The 25,012-nt window shown below is 35.1% G+C and overlaps 1 protein-coding gene across 1 annotated transcript; it reads right to left on the bottom strand.

Moving 5' to 3' along the window:
* Nucleotides 1-11,302: 11,302 nt before the first annotated feature.
* LOC114395201 lies at nucleotides 11,303-16,853 on the bottom strand. The gene is made up of 2 exons (XM_028356917.1): nucleotides 16,304-16,853; nucleotides 11,303-12,746 (listed from the first exon to the last, which is right to left on the bottom strand). The coding sequence occupies exons 1-2, from the start codon at nucleotides 16,570-16,572 to the stop codon at nucleotides 11,363-11,365; spliced, it is 1,653 nt and encodes a 550-aa protein (XP_028212718.1). The 5' UTR covers nucleotides 16,573-16,853; the 3' UTR covers nucleotides 11,303-11,362.
* Nucleotides 16,854-25,012: the final 8,159 nt, after the last annotated feature.

Raw genomic sequence — 25,012 nt, 5'->3', positions numbered from 1 at the left:
GGGGGTCTGGGTAGTTTGGATGAAGTCATAAATTCAAATTTCATTGTCACCATCGTATCAAGGAAAAGATGATAGCTCAATTTGGTTAGATAGGCATGTTGGATTGAATGGTTTCAACAGAACAAACTCAAGTTGTTCACATATAGTGCGTTTTGGAAATGATTTGAGGATGCAATTTTTCACGTCCAACAAAAAGCAGCTTCAGGAAAAACGTGATTTTTCACGTCAAATATGTCCCACGAATAGTTTCCATAGTATGATGTCGAATATTACACTTTAGTTTAAGATAAGAATGAGTTTTAAATTTCTCACATTCAATCGACACAAACAAATTCACAATTCTAATTTTGGCAGTAACTGTTTCTTCACAAACAAATATATTTAACATTCAATTCATATTTCTTTTTTCCAAAATAAATGTTATTTCATTGTGATTTCTTTCAATTAGGAAACAATTAGTCATGACTTATTCATGGTAGTGACTGAGGTATCTGATGTTGATTCTGACAAGGATTCGAGTTTGATTCCGGAATGTTAAATTATTAGCATTTTTTTTATTTCTGTTTTATAATTTATATATATATATATATATATATATATATATATATATATATATATTTGTTAGTTAATAATGGATTAATGGATTATTTGTTTAATTAGGTATAATGGTATATATTGTGGACATTAAAATTTATAACAATAAAATTCATTTAATAATTTTTTTGTTTTATAATGGTATATATATATATATATATTTCTGTTTTATAATTTTTTTTATTTCTGTTTTATATATGTTGTGGATTATTGATTTAATTAGGTATAATGGTATAATATTAAATGATTTAGGTAACTTAAATGTATAATGGTACAAAAATGTTTTATTAGTTGTTTATTATAGTGATAAGTTTAGTTTAAGTAAATAATGTAGTTATAAATTTAGAATATATTTGTATTAGTTGTTAGTTAATAAGTAGTCAATTTATCGATGTGGTTATATGATAATTTTAATATAGTCGTGTATGATGCATATGTGCTATTAATATGTTTGTTATTTAAGGTGTAGTAAATTTTTGGATGTGGTTATATGATAATTTGAATGTACTTGTGTATGATGCATATGTCCTTAAGATGGACGAAGATCAATGGAGGTATGACTTTGCAATGTCACAAGAAGTTCATATGGATTATGATTATGATAATCAAGAAGAATGTGGAGTGAATGAACCACATGTCGATTGTTCAAATGCTTTTAATACATCTCAGGTAATCATAAATAATTTGAGTCATTGGTTGAATTGATGGTTTGTATGAAAATTAATATGTTAGGGTTGCGTTGTAGGTATTCGCTACTCGAGATGATGTTTTGCAATGGGCTCGAACAGTTGCCCATGAAAATGGATTTGTTGCAGTGATTATGAGATCTGACACAGAGACCGGTAGCAGAGGAAGAAGTTCATTTGTGTTAATTGGGTGTGAAAGGAGTGGTACGTACAAGTGTAGAAATAAAGAATTCGTTAGAAAAGACACCGGGAGTAGGAAATGTGGTTGTCCCTTCAGGCTTCGTGGGAAACCAGTTCGTGGAGGGGAAGGTTGTATGGTGAAGTTGATCTGTGGGATTCATAATCATGAATTGGCGAAGTCCTTAGTTGGACATCCATACGCCGGGAGATTGACTAAGGAAGAAAAGAAAATTATTGCTGATATGACAAAGTCGATGGTGAAACCGAAAAACATCTTGCTAACGTTGAAGGAACACAATGCCGACAGTTACACCACGATAAAGCAAATTTACAATGCAAGAAGTGCATATCGTTCTTCAATAAGAGGAGCTGATACTGAAATGCAGCATCTGATGAAGCTTCTCGAACGTGATCAATACATTCATTGGCATAGATTGAAGGATGAAGTTGTGGTGCGTGATCTGTTTTGGTGTCACCCAGATGCAGTAAAGTTATGCAATGCATGTCATCTGGTGTTTTTTATAGACAGTACCTACAAAACAAACAGGTACAGACTCCCACTACTTGACTTTGTTGGAGTGACACCAACGGCGATGACATTCTCTGCTGGGTTTGCATATCTGGAGGCTGAGCGTGTTAATAATATTGTATGGGCTTTGAAACGATTTCGAGGCCTATTTTTAAGACACGATCGCCTCCCTCTTGTTATTGTCACTGACAGAGACCTAGCACTGATGAATGCAGTGAAAACTGTGTTTCCCGAGTCTACTAATTTGTTGTGCAGGTTTCATATCGATAAGAATGTGAAGGCGAAGTGCAAATCTTTAATCAGGGAAAAAAATGTGTGGGACTATGTAATGGATAGCTGGGGTACTTTGGTTGATTGTTCGTCCGAATACGAGTTCCATGAGTCACATTAGAAGTTTCAAGTTGCTTGTTCGCCTTGGCCGATGTTCATTGACTATGTTAATGATACATGGATTATCCCCCACAAGGAAAAATTTATTACAGCATGGACGAATAAGGTCATGCACCTAGGCAACACAACAACAAACAGGTATTAACAACTGATTTTATTTGTTAGTAACGATTAATATTAAATGGTATTTAATTGTTGTATATTTTCATGTTTGTTGTGTATTTTAAATGTAGGATTGAATCAGCTCATTGGGCTCTCAAAAGAGTACTACAAAATAGCGTTGGAGACCTATGTAGTGTTTGGGATGCCATGAACAACATGATCACGCTGCAACACGTCGAAATTAAAGCATCCTTTGAAACCAGTACGCATGTGGTTGGCCATGTATATAAAAAAACCTTATACAAGAGGCTTCTTGGGATGGTTTCGAGGGATGCTTTAAATCAGATTGCTTCTGAGATTGATCGTCTACGTTATCTCGGCAACAATCTCTCTTCTTGTGGTTGTGTGATGAGAAGCACGCACGGGCTTCCTTGTGCATGTGAGCTTTCTAGGTATACTGCTAGCAGCATCCCATTGGAGTCAGTCCATCTTTTTTGGAGGAGACTTTGCTTTTCAGACCAAGGGTTATGTGAGACGGAAGTCACCATCAAGGAAGAAATAGAGGTCATATCTAAAAGGTTTGATGAACTTGATGTGGCTGGCAAAGTAAATCTGAAGAGTAAACTTCGAGAAATCGCATACCCTGATCATAACTCTATATGCCTTCCTCCGTCAAAGGTGAACACTAAAGGTGCACCGAAGAAACCGATGAAAAGAAGTCAAACATCCACAAAGCGTGATCCGTCTTACTGGGAGTATGTTGATGCTTTTCATTCTGTTCAAAGCAGCAACTCTCCAGTGAAACGAAGTGCATCATGTTCTCAAACGCGTCAGCCAACAAGGATCATCCCGATGTTGGATCAATTTGCGTCATTCTTTCAAGGTTTCATTTGTGACGTTGTGGATGTGAAAGCGGATGGTAACTGTAGATATCGGTCCATTGGCGCTTTATTAGGTATGGGGGAAGATTCGTGGCCGTTAGTGCGTAATGAATTGCTTAAAGAACTTGGCAGGTGGTCGCATGAGTACATGAACCTCTTCGGTGGCACAGAGAGATTTGAACAATTAAAGTTGTCCCTACTTGTTGATGGCTTTTCAAAGGTATGTTTTTAGGTTAATTTTTTTTAATAACAATATTTAAATTACTTACATGTGTATGTTTGGTTCATTCAGGTTAGTGTGGACAAGTGGATGGATATAACAGACATGGGATATGTGATTGCTTCACGGTATAACGTAATCCTTGTATCGTTGTCCCAACAACAAAGCATGACATTTTTCCCTCTTAGAAGTCAACCACCACCTGACTCTTCTGGCCACCGCATCATATGTGTCGGTCACGTGTTTGGAAATCATTTTGTTCAGGTACATTGAATATAGTTAGTGTAACAATTATGCAATGACTTCGCTGGTTCGTTTGGCACGGTCAGCGCATGATATAATGTTTGTTCATGTACAACAGGTTTATTTGAAAGACCATTGTCCGTTGCCGCCTCCAGCGCTGTTGTGGTCAACCAATTGTTATTCTCAAGCAAAGCAATGGGCAATTCCATATATTAGTAGAATGCAGCAATACACAAGCTTGATGTCATTCAAAACACACTATGTAGACCTAAATGAAGACTAAACATGCATTGTTTATTTAATTGTATTCATTATGCGATATAATTTGTTGTAACCCGTTACTAACCAATTAATATTATCAACTACTCGTTTGGTTAAGCAAGGAAATTGTTGGTCCAACAAAAATCATTTACGCGTGCAGCATACATCATTGTCATAATTGACAACACATAATGACATGCATGCGTATTACAGTTTGAGCGTGACAACACATTGGCTGACTTCAGTACACATTTTGAAACTAGCAGTCGCTCGACAACACATTGGTTGACTTGACTACACATTAGCGACAACACATTGGCTGACTTGACTACACATTTATGCGTGTCTATTTTTTTGTAAACAAAGTTAAACAAAGGCTCGGTCACAATCATCTATATATATGGCAGACTATGCTACTAAATCACACATTATCTTGCTTTCAAATAATCTCCCAACTGATACACAAACTATGGCATTTCTAGGAGAAACTAGCAGTCAGACGATTGTCAACTCAAGGTTGGCTTTCATTTATCCAAATGGATCGATTATTCACAATGATACTGGGGTTTACTTCCAAACTTCAACTCTGGTGCCCATTCAAGTACCAAATAGGTGTGATTTTGCAAGCCTAAAAACCAGAATACACAATACCCTTCAGCTATCCGACAAACAATTTTTGGATGAAATTCACTACCGGAAGCCATTCACCGATACAGGTAACCAAATTCGCTTTGAGTGTATCAAATTGATAAATGATGACGATGTCAACACAATGTTAATGTGTAATGATCAATTTTCTTGTGTTGGTCTGATTGAGTTATTATGCACCGTTGGAAGAACACCAGATGGAATAATAAACTTACTTGAACGCACTATGTCTCGTATTCATGACGCGATCCTGTATTACAACGGCAAATGGAACATGCCACCGCAGAACAAATTTGTTGGATGCGCGTTCACAGGAAAAAATCCTAAGAAATTTCAAATTCCTTCAACATGTACCATCGATGAACTGAAGAATTTAATCAAGCAAGTTGCACCTAAAGGGATTCCCCCTCTTGGAATTCACGAATCACAAACGGTAAGACGATTGTTTTTCCGCCAACCAGCTCGGTTTGAGTATTCAGATACGGTTATAAAATATGAAATAAATGAGCTGATCACCAACGAAGAACTGCTGAAGGTGTTAGTACAATCTAACTACTGGAAAAAATATGGACCAATAGAAATTTTAGTTGTCTTTACTAAATATGTTGAAGACGAGGTCAGTGGGACGTCGCTAAACAACTGAATGTGATGTTTAATTTTTTGTTTTTTTGTTGATGTAACCTTTATATGTTTACGGCGTGTTTAATTCCCATAATAAAGTTGAATGTGTTGTTTCAGTGGTCCAAAAAATTAATTGTTAAAAGGGTTCATTTCGTATTTTTTTGGATTTTGAGGCTTTGTGTTGACGTGTTAGTTGACGGAACCGGGGAACGGGACTATTTTTTTTGTGTTCTTTGACGTCCAAACATGAGAAATGGCCGCCCTCCATTGTCTCAGGGCATAGGCACACCCACGCAAAAAAATCCCAAACATGGGTACTTGAACATGGAAAAAGGGTTCATTTCGTATTTTTTTGGATTTTGAGGCTTTGTTTTGACGTGTTAGTTGACGGAACCGGGGAACGGGACTATTTTTTTTGGGTTCTTTGACGTCCAAACATGAGAAATGGCCGCCCTCCATTGTCTCAGGGCACAGGCACACCCACGCAAAAAAATCCCAAACATGGGTACTTGAACATGGAAAAAGGGTTCATTTATGTAATTCTTACAAACAAAACTCATGATTCTAAAAACTTATGTTTTTTATGTAATTCTTACAAACATGGAAAAAGGGTTCATTTATGTAATTCTTACAAACATGGGTACTTGAACATGGAAAAAGGGTTCACTTATGAATTATTAATCATTTTAAAAACTTTTATTTTTTATGTAATTCTTACAAACAAAACTCATGATTCTAGGTTCCCTTTTTTCAAAAATAAATTTAAAACAACCGTAAACTTCGCTTAAGGACCACAAACAATCGGAATAACAAACTATATTATAAAATAATAAACTGTGCAAAACACGTCAACTATATTAAACAAAAACTGTAATAATTACAAATATTCATGTCAACTACAACACAACAAAATAAATACAATGATCAATGGTCCGTGCGGCGTCTCTGACGAGCCCTGACCGTCCCATCAGCACTGGGTCCCCCTCTCGCGATCGTCAGGCAGTCCTGCATAATGTCATATAACTCTGTGCCTGCAGTGACTATCCTAAGGTTGAGCACACGCTCCAACCTCTGTGCAATCGCCTCATATCCCTCGTAATCATCCTGTCAAAGTCAGTAAAAACATTTATTATGAAAATCAAAATAAACAACAACTCATAAAACATTAAACGCGCAAATAATCTTACCACATATGGAGGGGTGTCAAATGCCACTGGAACCTGGGGGCTGGGCGGCTGTATGTAGTCCTCAGGGTCTGCAGCTGGTGCATCCCTCTGCTGGTCAGCTGCCTGGGTCGGTGTCATGAAAGGGTGAGATATGCGGAAAAACCACTCAATGTAATCCGCAGATACCTGCCCAGGCACTAGACAAGGCTGACCCGCAGGTAGTAAGTGATCCGCAAACTCCATCCACCTGTCATTTATCTGATCGTGTGACAATCGTGCACTAACAGGCGGCGGAGGGATGCTCTGGATGTAATCGAACTGGCGTACCACCCTCTCCGGTCGAACTGTGACGATCATAGGACCCCATCTGAGTTGACCCTGGAACGATGAAATCTCCTGAAACGCCCTAACACCCCGATGCTCCGTGTACGGCAACCAGGACACATCTGTGACGGTCAAACCATCACAACGTGCCCTGTAGGGTGCTCCTGTGATGCCCTTCATGTGCGCCTTCGACGTCAACCACCGGGAAGCACGTGGGGACGTCTCCTGGTATGTATCGTCAGTCACGCACTGATGCACACTAGGGAAGTGCTCATAGATCCAGCACTACACAATAATTGAGGTTAACATAACATAAAAACATGTTTAAATCATAATCGAACCTAAAATATTAATAAACACAAAATTTACCTGAAGTAGCGTCAAGTACCCCGCAAGCTGTCGGGTGGTGGTCCTACAAGCCTCATCTAACTGGTCATACATATGAACCAGCGCGGCAACCCCCCAAGCGTAACCACCACTATGAGCGAGGTCCCGGAAAGCGTCAAGGTGGACCACATGCACGTATGTTGCACTCTTATTAGCAAAAAGAGTGCAACCGACAAGGTGCAGCAGATAAGCGCGAGCTGCGACAATCCACCGCCGGGCCTGACATCTGGTCTCATAAATGTCACGAACTCATCCTAATCGTACATATGCTCCACGTGTGAGTGCTGTCTCGGCTCTGGCCTCCTCCGCAGACACTTCCAGCAACTCCGTAAGCAAGAATCTGGCCTCCTCCGTAGAAAGAGCGTGGAAACTGTGCAAGGCGCCAGTGATGGGCAAATGTAGAATGGACGACACATCATCCAATGTGATCGTCAGCTCTCCTACAGGAAGGTGGAAGGTGCTAGTCTCACTGTGCCACCTCTCCACAAATGCGGATATAAGTCCAGGATCGCCAGTAATAACTGAACAATCTATCAGTGGACTTAATCCTGTGGCAGCCACCAGGCCTTCAATCTCAGGCACTGGCCTCCCAATCAGTGTCACCTTCCTCCCATGTGACACTAACTTCAAATCAGGACGTTCCTGATTTGAAGTACAAATTATACAATTATTAAAAAAAATTAATCATAAACAAATAAATAAACAATGACAAATAATTAACAAATTAAAATACCTGTCCACTCCACACGGCATGTGCAACATGCTCGGCAAATGATGTGAGCACTGACGGGTCACGTGGACCACCAGGGAATCCCTTTGCAGCATCATCACCATCTGACCCCTCACCACTATCAGCACCCTGTGCGTCCGCACGCATCTCAGGTGCCTCCGTAGGCTGCTCAGGGATATCATCAGTCATGTCAGCGATGTCCTCAGCCATATCACGTCTCTCCGTAGTCATCTGATGAACGCGTAGCCTACGGGCTGAGGCAGTAGGCCTACGCCTCTCGGGAACATCGCCAGCATCCTCGTCAGCAGCTCTATCTCTGCCTACAACTCTACCTATGGCACGACCTAAACCTCGTGTTCTGGCCATGATCTGTAAATCATGTCGAACACGTATTTTTTTCGGTCAAAATATACACAATTTTCTTTATAAAAAATCAACTTTATTTATAAACAAATAAGACTAACTTAAATCAAATTATTTTCACACATACACAACCTAATTTTAAAAAAAAATTAAACAACTTCATTTATATAAAAAAAAACAACTAATGTAAAAAAATTTATTAATAAACATGCACAACTTAATTTTTAAAAAAAAATTAAACAACTTCATTTATATAAAAAAAAACAACTAATGTAAAAAAAATTTATTAATAAACATGCACAACTTAATTTTTTAAAAAAAATTAAACAACTTCATTTATAAAAAAAAAACACAACTAATATAAAAATAATTCATTACTAAACATCCACAACTTAATTTTTTAAAAAAAATTAAACAACTTCATTTATAAAAAAAAAAACACAACTAATGTAAAAAAAATTAATTAGTAAACATCCAACTCTTAATTTAAAAAAAAAATAAGAAACTTCATTTCTAAAAAAAAAACACAACTAAATTACTTAGTAAACATCCACAAGTTAATTTTTTTAAAAAAAAAATAAACAACTTCATTTATAAAAACAAAACACAACTAATATAAAAATAATTCATTACTAAACATCCACAACTTAATTTTAAAAAAAAATTAAACAACTAATGTAAAAAAAATTATTTAGTAAACATCCACAATTTTTTTAGAAAATAAAATACTTCATTTATAATAAAAAAAACTAATTAATTATAAAAAATTAGTATTTTTATAAAACTTCCAAAACACACAACTTTAATTATAAAAATAGACAACTTCATTTTTAAAGAAAAAACACTAATTTAAAAAAATAAACAATAAACAAAAACAAACGCAACTACTTTTATAAAAAAAAATTTACAAATTAATATTTAGTAAAAATACACAATTTAAATTATAAAAAAAACATGACATCAAAAACCCAAACTTCATTTTTCATAAAATCTAAAAAACAAAATAACCAAAATAAATAAAATAATTCATTTAAAAAAAAAACAAAACAATTTCTGTTTAAAAAATTTAAAAAAAAAAACAAAAAAACCACTTCCAGAAGAAGTGGTTCTTCCGGAAACATTCCGGAAGAAGGGATTCTTCCGGAAAGGTCTTCCGGAAATTTGAAAGTTCTTCCGGAAGAGCGCGTCTTCCGGAATTCTTCCGGATGAACCACTTCTTCCGGAAAGTTCCCGGAAGAGGTTTTCCGGGAGTCTTCCGGAAGAAGTGTTCTTCCGGAAGAACACTTCTTCCAGAAACTTTCCGGAACTTCCGGAAGAATCCCTAACGGGTCTTCCGGAAGACTTCTCCGTCAGCCTTTTCCGCCATTTTTTTCCGGCGTACTCTCGTCTTCTCCCCTCTCGTCTTCTACCCTAAGGTTACTATCCTAAGGTTCCATTGCTATGCTAAGGTTCCATTGCTATCCTAACAGTGATGCACATTACAAGCTAAGGGGAAGGGGAAGGGGAACTAACCTGTTCGCGGAGAAGAAGAAGAAAGCCTTGGCGCGCCTCGCGGAGAAGAAGCTTCACGGAGAAGAGAAGAAGAAGCAGGTTCCGGGAGAAGAAGAAGCTGTTCCGGGAGAGAAGAAGAAGCTGTTCGAAAAAAAGTCTTCCGGAAATTACATTCGCGCTTTTTATAATTTTATTTTAAAGGGCAAAATGGTAGTTTCAATAAATTGCTGGGTGCACCAGCAATATTGCTGGGTGCACCTAGCAACTCCCTTAAATCTAGTGTTTTAGATGGATTGGATCACTTAGCATAGAGTCCAAGGTCTTGAGGAGTAATATTAGTCTGTTTCAGAGTAGAACACTAGCAATTTACACTTTTTTTTTTATGCTTACATTATCAATTTACTCTGAGTCAAGGTGAGTTCTTCTGTACTTGGGTGCAGAGAAGCAATCTGTGTTTGGGTTGTACTGTGGTTGACTTGGGTCTATACTTCAGTTATTAGTTTAGGCCGAGAATGGCATCTAGGTTGGAGTAGTCCGTTTTAACATATTGGGCTTGTAGAGCTCGGTTCAGAACAATTCACAGGGTACATTGTACCTTTCATAAATATTAAATATGAAAAAAAAAATCATTTGATTTTTAAAAGCTCGTTTAAAAAATAAATTTCTTTAAAATAAAACTAAACTTACACCAACATTATGCTGGTTTGAGTAGAATTAGACTTAGATTTCTTAAATAAAGTTTCGAATTGAAACCTTATAAATATAAAAAAAAAAAATGATTGAAAAAAGATTTTTTTTTTTAAAGATGTTTTCTTAAATTCCTCGCTAGAAATTAGTCACTCATAAAATAGGTAAATCTTTATACCAAAATTAGAAGAAAAGAAAATATACTCACGTGTCATGGGAGATGTGATTGAGTCAAATCTTAATGCATTTTTTTGGATGCGCCACAAATACATTAAAGACACAACGCACAGGTGATAACCTTCAACACAAATAGTACGTGTTTGGAAAAAAAATTAATCTTATATTTTTGTTTATTTGATTGCAACTGTTAATGAGGATTGACTAAATTGAGTTGAATAATCAAATATTTAAATTTAAATTCATCCGTAACTTAAAAACAGCTCTTAGTAGTATAAAATATTCTTGGTTACAGCACGGATAGATAGAGCACTATTTTTTTAATATTAATTTCGATTTATAATTACATACCCAAGAACGTGTGAACTTAAGTGAAGTAAGGAGTTTTCAATTCAAGGCTTTCTGTTGACTTCAATAACTAGATAATCCATGGTGAAATACTGTACTCAACATGGAACTATAGTAATCACCTTCAGTCATTTTGAAAGAAATCTACATCTTGGCTTAAATTTCTTATTCACCATAACTAGTCTTTGCACATGTTCCATAAAAAATAAAGAGCATATAAATATGGAGAACAAAAAAAATATAAACATAAAGCCACTATACTCTTTTTCTTTAATTTTTTTTTTTTTAATTTTACTTTATGAAGTAGAAACATCATATATAAAGTATCAATCAATCAAAACATCCATCTGGGTGAAGGAGAATGAACAGCACTCTGCCGGGGTGGTGGCTTGCTTGAACTGCTGTTACGTTTCATGATTGAGGAGACAGTGGGGCTGAAATAGTCATTGCTTCTCTGAGAAGTTGTTGCACCTTGTGAATACATTCTCTTCACATGCATGAAGCTTCTCTGATTTTCCACCATCATCCCACGTGCAACTTGGCTTCTTGGTGCAGCACCCCACCTATTGTAACTCACACAACTCTGGCTCCTTCCCACTTGTTGAAACTTCAACTCTCTAGGGCTTGCGTAGTTGCGAGACTCTGCGGTTTCTGCTGAGTACATGGTCTCGCCTTCGCTGCTGTATCCATTTTGCATCTCGTGTACTTCCACGGGAGACGAACTAGACTGAACCTCGCTTTGAGCTGCTCCATTGACAGAACCTGTTGAGGAAACATCTGGAATAGGAGTTGTTGGCCTTGTGTGCTTGTTTTGTTCTCCTTCTACTTGGTTTTCGGGCAAAGGTTCTTTGGCAAGATTTTCAGCACACTTTGGTTTGGATAATTGTGGAAAAACTGCATGTTTGGCAGTCCTTGGAGGAAAATTGATGTCCAAAAGCTGCAATGGTATGTTTTCTTTCCTTCTGAGTGGGCCAGCGGTTACTCTAGGCGATTCATATATTTCTGGAGTGGGAATTCCCTGTACATTTGCAGCATTGGGATTAGTGATCAAGCTTTCTTCTTCAACTGTGTTGGTAGCAGCAGAAGAGCTTGGTCCCTGATCCCTTGCCTTCAAGGCGTTGTTTGATGAAGAAGGGGTGCCATCATCATCACCCTCAGTTGACTTGAAAACTTGCCTCAGGGTGAAGGAAGCACATGAATGGTCGCTCTTTTGGCCGGTAGACATCAATCGCATGATTGGTAATTTTGGCTTGTTAAGCTCATCAAGGTTGCCTTCCCAATGCTGGTTTAACCAATCACATATGACAGAAATTGGTATGCCAAATTGCATGGGGTGGTCTTTCTTCCAAGAGGATGATGATGATGAAGTTGAAGTTGAAGGAGATTTGGTATTAGGTGATGTGGCTAATTTCATAGGATCGCATATCATAAAAGCTAGATTGCCGTGCACATCAAAACCTGCAGAACCAGGACTCCATTGAATTCCATCAGTTGACAGTTTTATGAGATTGTCAGTGGCTATGACCACCTTTCCTTCACCAACAGTGAGCTCCTGTTTCTCTGTGTAGCCTAAAAGGTACACTGCACTTCCCAGATCCAGATTGGCTTTACAACTGGTCTTCAAGTAGTGAGGGCACTGACCCTGTGCATTTGAGTCTCCATCCCCGTCATCTAAACCCACAATCGTAAGATCTAATACAGAACTTGTAATGAAAAACCTGAAACCAAGTAAAAAAATGATGCACTGGTTTACAAGTAATCACTCTAAGGACTGCTGTAAGTGGTGATTTTCATAATAAGATAATAAATTAATTGGAGAAGACAATGAGATATATCCTCTAAAAGTAGCTACCCACCCCCAAAATAAAAAATAAAAACGAATAGCTGAGTAGAAAACACTAAAGTTCTCTTTGAATGTTCCCAAAAGGAACTTTTTTGAAGGAGTGATCTCAATGAGGCAAGAAGCAATATGAGATTTGAAAAACCCAAATTCACATTCTTTTTTTTTAAAAAAAAAGAGAGAGAAATAATATATATGAATAACATCATCATTAAGAAATGTAAGACCACAATGTAAATTAAGTCATTAAACGCAACAGTATACAAGCATAATCTAATTCAATATATGTTCACAAAGTAAACAGAAACATTAAATTTCAAAATCTGCATAATTGAATGAAAAACAACATAAGATAAATGGTGCTGCTCTACAAAATAAAACGTCATTTGTATCTACATGCCAAAAGGAGTACTAGGAGAAACTTCAAACATACTACTAGAAAGTGTTGACTGAAGTTTCAGAATGCAGAGTCTGAATTGAGATGCTAAAGTATTGGATACATAATGCCAGAAAAAATGTACTCAAACTAAAGCAAACTTCTATTGCACGTTGACATATTCTGGTCTTCATCAGAATCAGTTACTGCAGAACCATGTTTTCTATTATGAATTTCAGCTAAAAGAGTAATATGAAATAGAGAAATACTAAAATAAAATCAGCAGAAACTTGCTTGAAAGGAAGAATAGTAAATAAAGTTACTCAAGTATATTAATAAGATGCCGATAAATCCATAAGATTCTCAGTTTAAGGATGCAAGATTCAAACTTAGTGGGGAGATTAGACATATTAAAATGTATGACTGTCTAATAAACGAGCCCAAACTCTTTTTGGGTTCATTTTATATGAAGGTCTTACTAAGGAAAAGTGTGTTCTATGTCTACTTTTCTTTTGGAACATGTCAAAAAGTGAGTATAGGCCTAACTCAACCAACTTGTAAGGTGTGGTTGCAACCCACTTATATCCTCGATCTCAGCACTATATCTAGTCAATGTGGGACTTCAGCATACCCCCTTTTATCCACGACTACCCACCACAATGTGGGACTTCAACACAACCTTCTTTGTCCACAGCTACCTAAGGGTGATCACAATTAAGGTGGCTTTCCAACAATTTCCTATGAAGAAAACTCTACCAAAGTAATAAGAATTATATTATTAATTAGACAAAATGCTAAAACATCAAAACCAAAATTTTGACATTCAATTTGTTTTAGATTGATTTGATTCCATTCCATGTATCATGAATTGTTCGTTTGTTAAATATTATGCATAAAATTTAGATGACTTTTTCACATTTCAGATAACAGTGCATCTTCTATATGCAACCACTCAACATTTTCCATTATAATCAACTAAAAGTTTACATCTTGAAATACCTTTTCCAGCTTTTAGAATTTGGGCTTAGGGCCCAACTCAACCCCATGAAACCAGTTAGTCTATGCAGGACTAAACACCCCCCCGCCCCCTCCGAGGCTGCAATTAAGGCAGCCTCCAAAGGAACCGCAACTAAAGTGGGCTAGGTGTGACCACATTACCACAATTATGATAACTTTCCAAAAAAAAAGATTATACACCAGTTTCTATATATTCAAGGTGTGTTAAGTTAATAATGACAATAATTTCTGAAATGTGAGGCAAATTATGTAAATGCCAAGCACATAGTCATATATACGGACTGAATGAGAAGGGAAAAAACTATTTAGTGTGTGTTTGTTTTCTTGTTTCACCATGTGGCACACATTCCAAAGCTCAGTTTTGTGAGAAGCTACAAATTCCAGCTTCTGGCTGAACATCCGTTTGAGGGTTTTAAACAGAAAAACATACTATTAATGTTCAATGGTATTAAGGAAAAATTGAAAATGAGATAGCCTTTCTAAAAGATTCTCAAACCTTCTGTTTATATATTTTTGCCTTTGCTGAATAAAAGATAAGACTGTAATTTGATTTCTTGGTATTTAACTCTTACTATTCCATATACACGAGTTCATAAGAGATTTTAAAGAACAAGACTGGAACTACCATACACTACTGAATACCTCACATGAAAATGCTAACAACTAGTTACCGACTATAGAATCATACCAGTCTGTAGTTTGATGAATGCGTGCCAGAACGTCATGAATTATATATAAGGAGAATAAATTTTGGCATCTTGAAGGAATACATATTCACACATTTACATAATTGATTCTACGAAGGATCATAATTAGTCTAGAACCAACTATAATAACTATTGGGTTATTGACATCAATGCACACAACACAAGCCAACATTTACAGTTATCTTTAATTACTATTTTGGTCTGCTATGCCTAGAAATAGCTAGCTCTGACCATAAATTAAATAAATTCATTGGTTCAAAATAAATGAGACTTCATACTTTGCAGTTGGTAGTTCTTTCTATCTGCTAGTAGGCCAAGTTGGTAAGGATTGGCCAGACAGTCATGAAAACTAAGTAGTTAAGCTGAAAGATATGTGAATAAGCAACAACAATGTCATCTACATCAACACATGAAATGGTATCACATGATACTGGTTAATACGTGCAGAAGTTACCTTTCTAAAAGTAATTAACTAATTTTTTAATAAGCAAGCAATTAACTAAATTAGCAACCACCATTATTTTTCTACATGAATATCCTTGATAAAGCGAACTAATGTTAGGTACAACTGCTATAAAAAGAAACAAGCAGCAAAAAATTTCAAACTTTACAAAATTGCAGGTATACAGAAAGTCAAGGAAAAATAAATCATCAAATGAAACGTAAAATAGAGACAAGAAGGATGTGCGGTGGAATGTGTCACTGTGTTGTACAGTGATACAGTCAGCAAGAAGTATATTGGGCATCCAGAAATAGTTCAAAAAAAGAATAAGATGCGCTAATATTTCATTTCAAATGTTTGCTGGTCCCAGTCTCAAAGAGTTTGGTTCCCCTCAAGCAATGTATTAAGTTCAAGTCTTGTAAATAGAAAAATCAAGCAACGGGAGCTTTTGCCTCCACAAGGGAATCTACCCGATCCAACCCGAAGTAGCTTTCAAATACTAGGATCTCTAACAAAAAAAACAAACTGAACTCTTCTCAATTCTAACAATAATGTGTTTCCAACATTTAGAACTGAATTCCTATCCAACTTGACCACATTAACTGCATTGGTAACCATCTTCTAGAAACAAATCTCAACTCAAAAGCCAACCACCCTCAATCCCAATAATCCTATACTTGCATACCTATCTCCCTCTCCCACCTAGCAAACACACAAAATCTCAAGCACCACCACCACCACCCCAAAAAAAAAAATCTTAAAAAAAGAAAAACTAACCAGAAGAAAAAGATAATGACAGTTTGGCAACATTTTCTTCCAATTTTGACAAACACACGACACCAACTACAGCAAGCAAAACGAAATCACAGCATTATCCTCAAATGGGGGGTTACCTCTGAGGAGCAAGAGTGGCAGCCACCCCATTGTGCAGCCGGATCTCGGCGGTGTCAGCGGCGACCACCGACGGAAGATTGGCGTGAGTGGTCAATAGAAGGTTCCTGTGGATCAAAAACCCGGTGCCGGAAGCCCCATTAGGCGCGGCGGTGGCGGCGATTGTGGCCATGGCCTGAGCCTTCCCTGTAAAAATAGCAGCTTTCATTCTCTCAGACTTACTCACCCCTTTGCAGAAACACCATGATTCCCTCAGACTCACACCCCCCATAATGGGTGTCTCCAAACAAAGACTCCAACTTGAGATCTAATGTTGTTATTGTTGTTGTTGTTAATCAATGTGGCATCTCGTCACAGTTCCAAGATCATGGGTAGGGTAGCAAGCAACAATGTAGAACAGACACACACAAACAAGTAGTAATAATAATAATGTGAAAACAAGAAAGTGCAAGAGATTGGAGTTCTTAACTTATCCTAGGACTTTGTTTTTGGATGTTGGAAAATGCTGGTGTGTGTGTGGATTGTGTCAAGACACAAAGTACATTGCTGCTGATGAAATGTAACAAACAACACCCCTTACCATAGCTTTATTAAAGCTTGATAAAAAAATAAAAAATAAAATTATGCCAGAATATTGGTTCACAGTCACCACAAGGATAGCTAAGCCAAAAGTTGCACAAATTATAATTATGGCTTAAATTATTTGTTTTTATTATTTTAGGAAGTTTACTTTTGTTCCGTCAAATTTAAAATGTGATTTTTTCGTAAATTAAAAATAATTCAATTTTGATGCTTATCAGAGACTTAAAAATTACAAATTGGGAATCGAAAGTGGATTATTTTTAAATTACGAGACTAAATTTTTTAAAGAAAATTTAAGGAACTAAAGCAAATTTGAGTCAAATTTAAGGGAAAATATTATTATTATTTTTCGATAACTTTATTATTATTATTATTATGTAATGTTGTTTTGCTTTTTTTAGTAGAAACGACTAACGAGTAAGGAATGAGAAATGGATAATAAAATAAAACGAAATGTTGAAAGTGAAACCGACGGACTCTTGATTTAATTTCATTGACTTTTATAGCTTTATTCTGTGTAATCATATATTGCCCGTAGGATTCCACCTCAAAAATAATTATTTGAAAAGGTTAAAGTTACATTCTTTTAATAATTATAATTCGGTTCAGTCAATTTACTCAGGTTGAAATTATACTGTCAGTGATTGATAATAATTGGTTGGTTGATGATACTTTTCACTTCATAACAAGTTTAAATTCATCAGGCAACTTAACCAAACTACTTTCAAGGGTTGGTAAATGAAATTTTATATATTTTTATACTTTTATAAAACCGCATTATTTTTAAATAATGTAATCGATTTTTTGTATTCTAATCAAATAATTTAAGAAAATTTTAAAATATACATGATTCATTTACACACTTTATTAGAAGATTATCATTATTTGTGAGATTGCTTTATAAGAATATAATATAATTAAAAAATCATAGGACCCATTAAAAATAAAAATGATGGAATTATTATTTCCTTATTTATTGTCGAATATATATATATATATATATATATATATAGACTCCAATATTCTGAAATTGTTATTAGAGTTACTTTAGTATTTAATGGTCTATCACGATTTTATCTTTTATTAAATGACACTTTGATTAATTAAGAAAAAATTGATATTTATAAATTTTTTTTTTTTACTCTTAAGTAATGTGAGATTTTTTACATACCTAAAAAGGTCTCCTAATTGAGATTAAAGGACAAGAATGACTTAAACCCTTCTTCTAATACCAATGTTGTGAGTTTAAATTTATTATAATCGAGGTGGTGTTCACTTTATTCCATGAGTCCATTTTACTTCTTTTTATTATAAATAGAAAAGTGGAAGTCTCAATGGGTTTTTTTTTTGTTCAACTAGATAGTTGCCCGTGCCGATTCACGGGCTAATAAAAATATTTGAGATTTGATAAATGTCAAATATTACTACATGTATTCAGTTCTATAATCTTGTTAATTGGGATGATAATAATGATGAAGTATCGATAGAATCAAAACATTAAATACAATATGAATATGAAACTAACTTCATGCAATTGTAGTTAGTTTAGGATGGTATTGTTGTGATTATCATGAGATACATCTTGTTGTAGTGAATGAGAGTCTGTACAATCAACATAAATGAATCTATTGATTTGCATATATAGTTAAGATTGTTGAAAATCTAAAAATCCCAAATAGGATGTTGCTAATATATACAGTACTAACCTAAAAAGGGGTAAATTGATATGAAAATGCTTAAGTGGTTGTGACCTAATAACAAATTTTGCAACATTTCCCTCTTTTTTCTTCCCCTACAACATAAAGAAATAAAGCTAATATAACAAATTTATTTGAGATTTGATGATAATCAAATTGCAAAAGAGTGTGCATGTTGAAACCTATATAAGTACTGGTAAAGTTAAATACGTAGTGTATTGTAATACTCTGATTATAAATTGATATGTTGAAAATCAAGTCAATCAACAATGTTGTAGGTAGGAAACGTAGGATGTGTTACTGTATAGTTTGATAGAAAATGAATTTGATTAATCATAATACATATGTAACAATAAGAATTTGGGAAGCATACCTTGTTTATAAGTTTGCAAATAATTTTTTGTATACTACATTAATAGTAGTATTTTTTGGAGTGTCTTGTTTATCATGAATAAGAATATGCAGTCTTTTTTTACTTTGCACTCGTGAAAGTGCAACATATAGCTGGCCATGGGAAAATACTGGATTTGGTAAATACAATCTTACATGTCCTAAGGACTGTCCCTAAGACTTGTTTATGGTCATTGCAAACGAAACCATGAATGGAAATTGCCTTCTAATTAATTTGAATGGTCATGGAGAATTAGAAAGAGACATATGCATTCTTGATATGTATGTCCTATGACCTATATTGGGTCCAGTAATAATCTTTGCTTCAACCACATTTGAACTAAGTCTTGTGACAATAAGCCTAGTTCCATTGCATAACCCATTTGTCTGGTCCAAATTTCGTAATAATATGATGGGAGTGCCAACCTTGATTTTTAACTTGTGATTAGGTATTCCTGATGTTTTCAATGAGTTCAGAAATTCAAGTGTTAGAACTCCAAATGCAGGATTGAGTAGTTCATCAGATTTATCAATACTATCAGCACTACAATACTTTTTTTCCTCACTGGGTATCAAAGATAGGACATAGTCATTTATGAATAACTTGTTTGAGGTCATCACTGTTGGTATGGGCAGCATGATTGGTTTGCAAACACATGTTTTTTGTCAATTTAAGAATTTGACAATGATCCCAAATGTATGATGCATTTAGAGTTGCATGGACAATATCAGAGTGATTACCACTTGGCACAGCAGGTAGTATTTGACGGAAATTACGACCAAAAACAATGATCTTTCCTCTAAAAGGTCTATAGTTGTGCATGATGTCTTTTAAGCTTTTATCAAGTGCTTCAAAATTGAACTTGTGACACATTGGAGCTTCATCCCAAATTATTAGTTTTGTCATCTATAGCAATTCAGCCTAGTCACTCCCTTGATGAATATTGCATGTTGAATTTTGTGTTGCAAGCATTGGTATAGCAAACTTAGAATGTGTTGTTCTACCTCCGGGCAGTAGTAATGAAGCAATCCCACTTGAAGTTATTGTTAAAACAATTTCTCCATTAGACTGTATAGCAGATGATAAAGCTTTCCAGATAAATGTCTTCCTAGTGCCACCATATCCATAGAGAAAATAAATTCCACCTGATTGAGTTGCAACAACATGCATAATCTTATAAAAAAAATAGAAGTATGCTCATCTGCATTTAGTAGTGTGTCCAAGATGAATTAGTAGTATGGATTGTTGGCAATGAATATTGTATTAAGAAAAACTAAAATATGTTGTGCATACCTGTTAGTGAGTGATAGCATTTGTTGAACTCAACGTACAAAATTTCATTATCATAAGCCATTTCATTGTAGACGAGTTATTTCCATGTGGGTTGGCAGCATATCCTATTGGGTATGGCATTAAAGGAATATCTCGTAGACTTTTCCTTTTGGCTTGCATCAGATTTTCAATTTCAGTCAAACAAAGATGCATTGTTTCTTTGTCAGTTAGTTGAATGCCTATGAACAGTACAAAAATTAGTTCGTTAGTATTTGACTTGTTTCATATGAATGATATGCAATTATTTAGGTTGTTTGAAATTACCTTATCTTCTATGATTAAATAGAATATCATCTGTCATACATTGTCATGTTTGTTCCCACACATATTATGGTCTATCCATGGTATTCATAAATAACACTTCACAAATAAATTTCTAAGGAATTGTGCAGATCCCCAAGTGTTAGCTTCTCGTAAAGCACCAACAAATTCTTGATCATTTCCTAAAAAAACCTTTTGCAAAGCATGTTTCTCTAAATGTATTGCAGACCACATTTCCTACTGTTCTAATATCTTTGTGAGATTGTGACCCTTTAGTAGCAGAAGTTAGCATCATCCTTATGTAGAACAACTCTCTACTTGAAGGGGGTACCCATATGAGCCTGCCAATTGTATATCCTTGTTTTCTTGGTTGCCATCATCTTTTGTGTGCAACATAAATGAATTTTGACAAATATTCAACATAAGTAAGATCCCGGCCATGAGGGTATATTTTATTAGAATCCATCCAAGCTGTAAACATTGATTCTTTGATTGTACTCTTAGATAATACGGAACTTATTTGTTGACTATCTTTCCAGTAAACAGACTATTGATTTTTAAGGTGGAAATATAGACGTTCAACTGCTGATGCACGTCCATGCATTGGGAATGCAAAAATCTTCCAACATGCCTTAGGGGGTGACACATACCTGGTGAATGAAATAATAAAGCATATACACATAATATGTAATAAATGAATATAAACAAGAAAGGTGATTTGTGTATAGATATTATGCATTTAATGCTCAGATGATTGATACATACCGACAATCAAGATGAACCTTAGTTTGTGTGTCATCTTGGTTTTGCACATTAACAATAGCTACTGTAATCCGATCGAATCCTTTGCCGATGTACTTAAACAGGTATTTGATTGATGCATTATGATTGCACCATTCCACATTTAGGTGTGATCTATATTTAAGTAGGAGATGTGGACTATATGGTACAACAAATCGATTATCAAGTTCAATATCATTCTTTTGAATCGTATGCCCGTTGTTTCTTCTTCTATAAACTGGAAATCCATCTTGGTCAACAATTGTTGCTTGGTGAAACTTCTTAGGGAAAAATCTAATACACTTCCCATCAACCATACATGGTGCCCTCGTATTTGGTAGTCCACATGGTCCATGAATCATATTGTTGGTGACTATTTCGTACAATTCTGGATGTGTATCCTTATTTGGTATCTCGGAAAAAATGATGTTATCAATGTCTTATGGATTTGAATACTTGTTTGAAGGATATAGAAATATTAAAATATGAGCATGAGGCAATCCTCTTTTTTGCCACTCAATAGTGTAAACAACTGCAGTCCAATTGAAAAATTAGTAGCATGATTAATAATGTATATTTGAAAATATAATTGTAAATTTAAAGTGTAGAAAATGATTGGTAGAGGTGGTAATTACTTACATCCAACAATGGCACCAAAGACATGTCCACTTGTGAGGTCATTCATCAATTGATTTAGCTTCATTTTGAATATCCGTGAGACAACATCAGGGCAATCATGAGGTCTAAGATTGCATTTCCTAACTTTTCATTGAATTTCTAACCATGTTGGATTACATGTTAATGTCAAGAATAGGTCTGAAAATCCAATATGGCCACAAATTGTCATACCATCAAAATATAGTTGTTCCATATACTTTTGACTACCAACAAAGGAGCTCGGTAGTATAATTCTCTTACCTTTTTTATTGCCAAGTGTTCGGGACTCATTATTATAGGCATTCAAATTCATGTAATTGTCAACTCTGAGTTTCTGTTGATGTTGTCTAACATAGTTTAGTTTTTGAGACTCAATCATACTATAGCCATCTACAATCCATTATTGAAATAATCTCCTTGAATGTAGTACAGTTTGAGCTTCATTGTCCCTTGATTGCATTCTGAAACAAAAATATTCACACATGGTAACTTTTTTCCTCTTTGCAACATGGATATTTGGATGATCCTTATGAAGAATATTTGGTCTATAGTCATCTTCTCCTTTTGGGTACAAAAGGGGATATTGCAAAGGCAAATATGCATGATGTAGTTCATTTATTCTTTTTGAGCACTCCTATTTGCTTTTCAATGATGATATCTCTTTTATTGTCTATATGCTCGTCACCAACAATCAAAATAACAACTTTAGTAGTATTTGGCAAGTTATATAATCTTTCATATGATTGCCTATCACGAATAAGTTTTAGTTTGAGGTCATAAACAGCTAAAGATTGTAGTTTGTCCCTTGCCATTTTGAACTTATGTGCATATCGATTGTGCTTATCAGCATATTCTTGATTCCAATGATAATGTCTTCATCAATAATATTTTTGTTCCTAAACATTGTTGAAGGTGCATAACCAAGTGTTCATGGTATACATTATTAAAAAGACATTTATAAAACTATAATGTAACATGCAATTTGTCGAATGTTAACCCTTACGGGTTTTGGGCAAGCCTGTTCTTAACTTCATTGTTTATATCATAAATATATAGCTGTGCAAATTTGGATGAGTTATTAGCCATAGGTAGGAGATGCGAAATGTAGGAGGACCTCTTCCAGTATTATAGGTTATGTCAACTTTGATACCAGGTGATGTGAATGCAAACATTAGATTATATGAACGAATGTTTTGCTGGAAGTTCTTAGCTTGGGTACTGTTGGTGTCAAATAGTAGTTGCCTCAATAGTTATGGAGCATGTTGTAGTAAAGGTAGTTGTATTTTTTCATCACCACAACATAATGCAAACCTTGAGTTTTTCAACTGCTTGTCTTTGTTAATCCTTTCATCATACCACATCATAGCATTACAGTGCTTGCATTGCCAAACTGGATCTCCAATATCATTGTAAGTTGGACCTACACATTAATTTGGAAGTTTAGATTCTCCCGACGTGCAAAAGAAATGAAAAGACAGCAAAATGTAAGTTGAAAGTTGAACGTCAATACCAGTATTTTGATAACCATATGGTGTATCTTGATTGCTATAATGATCAGTATCAGCATCATCCTCCATTGGTGGGTCGTCAAATGAATATTCTACATGACACAGATTTGTGTAATCTAAAATGAGGTGTTTTGTATTTAATTAAGTAAGTCAGATACGTAGGAAGTTAAATATACATGGTGATCAATTTGACATGATGTAATTATTATCCACATGGATATAGTCATTTTAGATGTAATAACAATAACCACATATTACATGTATCCATGTTTGTCTGGTTTATATTGATTTCCTCATCACTATCATCTGAGATGTGCGATATTAGTATTGATTTTTGTATTGTATATCTACCTGAATGTATATGTTGAGACGTGCTGGCAGATTGAATTGGAGTAGCACCTGTGGTTGTATGTTCTATAGAAGTTGATGGTCGTTTGAGGTTTAATGAAGTTAAATTTACTTTCCCAAACTTGTACAACAAATTTTTCTGGATTGAAGAAGCGTTAATGGTACGTACATTGACTGTATGCTTCGATCGAATTTGAAATTCCCCAATATAATGTTGCCGACACTGATTCGAAGACGAAGTGATGCTTGACAAAGGTGTGCACTGTGTATGTAGTGTAGGACTGTCATCAATAAAGTGTGGGTCGCATGCTGAGATACGCTTACGCTTTTCAACAATAACAGTGATTATATCTGAATTAGTATTTATAAAATATGTGCAACTCAATTGGAGGTTTGTGGTCATTGTTACCATTAGCTAAATGTTGATTTGGAGTGTCAGAACCTTGTATTCTTTCTTGCAAAATGTGTTTTCTATTTTTCCTTCATTGGGCAAAATTTTTCATTTGAACTTTCAGTTGTCAAAGTATTCTGCAGCATTGTGTAATACTTTGAAAATCATAATTTAGGTTCAACATATAATCGAGCAACATGTAGTATTATTCCCGTATATATAGCAATGTACGAATAGTAGTGACTTAATATTGTTTAACAATAAATAATGTACATGAATGGGTGTTAGAATATTGAGTATAACATATAATAAATTGTATAAAGATAGAAACTTTACTTCAGAGTTAGGAGTAAAAGATATATCTTTTGTTGTTCATGATGGAGGTAAGTTGTGATGTTGTGGAAATATTGCTTTTCGGCTTCCCATTTTGTTCATCATTTATCATCATCTGTCTTTTACTTGATGTTGAATGTGAATTAATGTTGATGAAGTTGGGTGAAGAACATTTTGATATTGTTCACCATTAATATTCATCAGAAGCTAGTAAAGAAAAAAGAAGAAGGGCCCCTTGTGCATTCCCTCGCATTTTTGTTTTCCCACCAAGTCTATGATTAGACATTTCTATGGATTAGCCTAAGACTTCTATCAAAGCTAATAAATATATTATTTGATATATTTTATCGAATTTGTGATTGATTGAAATATATGGTTAAATATTTGGAACCTTCCCCTCCTCATTATTTCACAAAAAGCTATTTTCAATT

The sequence above is a fragment of the Glycine soja genome, chromosome 18, assembly GCF_004193775.1.
Source record: "Glycine soja cultivar W05 chromosome 18, ASM419377v2, whole genome shotgun sequence".
NCBI lineage: Eukaryota > Viridiplantae > Streptophyta > Magnoliopsida > Fabales > Fabaceae > Glycine > Glycine soja.
Note: the sequence above shows the minus strand (reverse complement) of the source record. Positions and strands in the feature narration are given on the sequence as shown.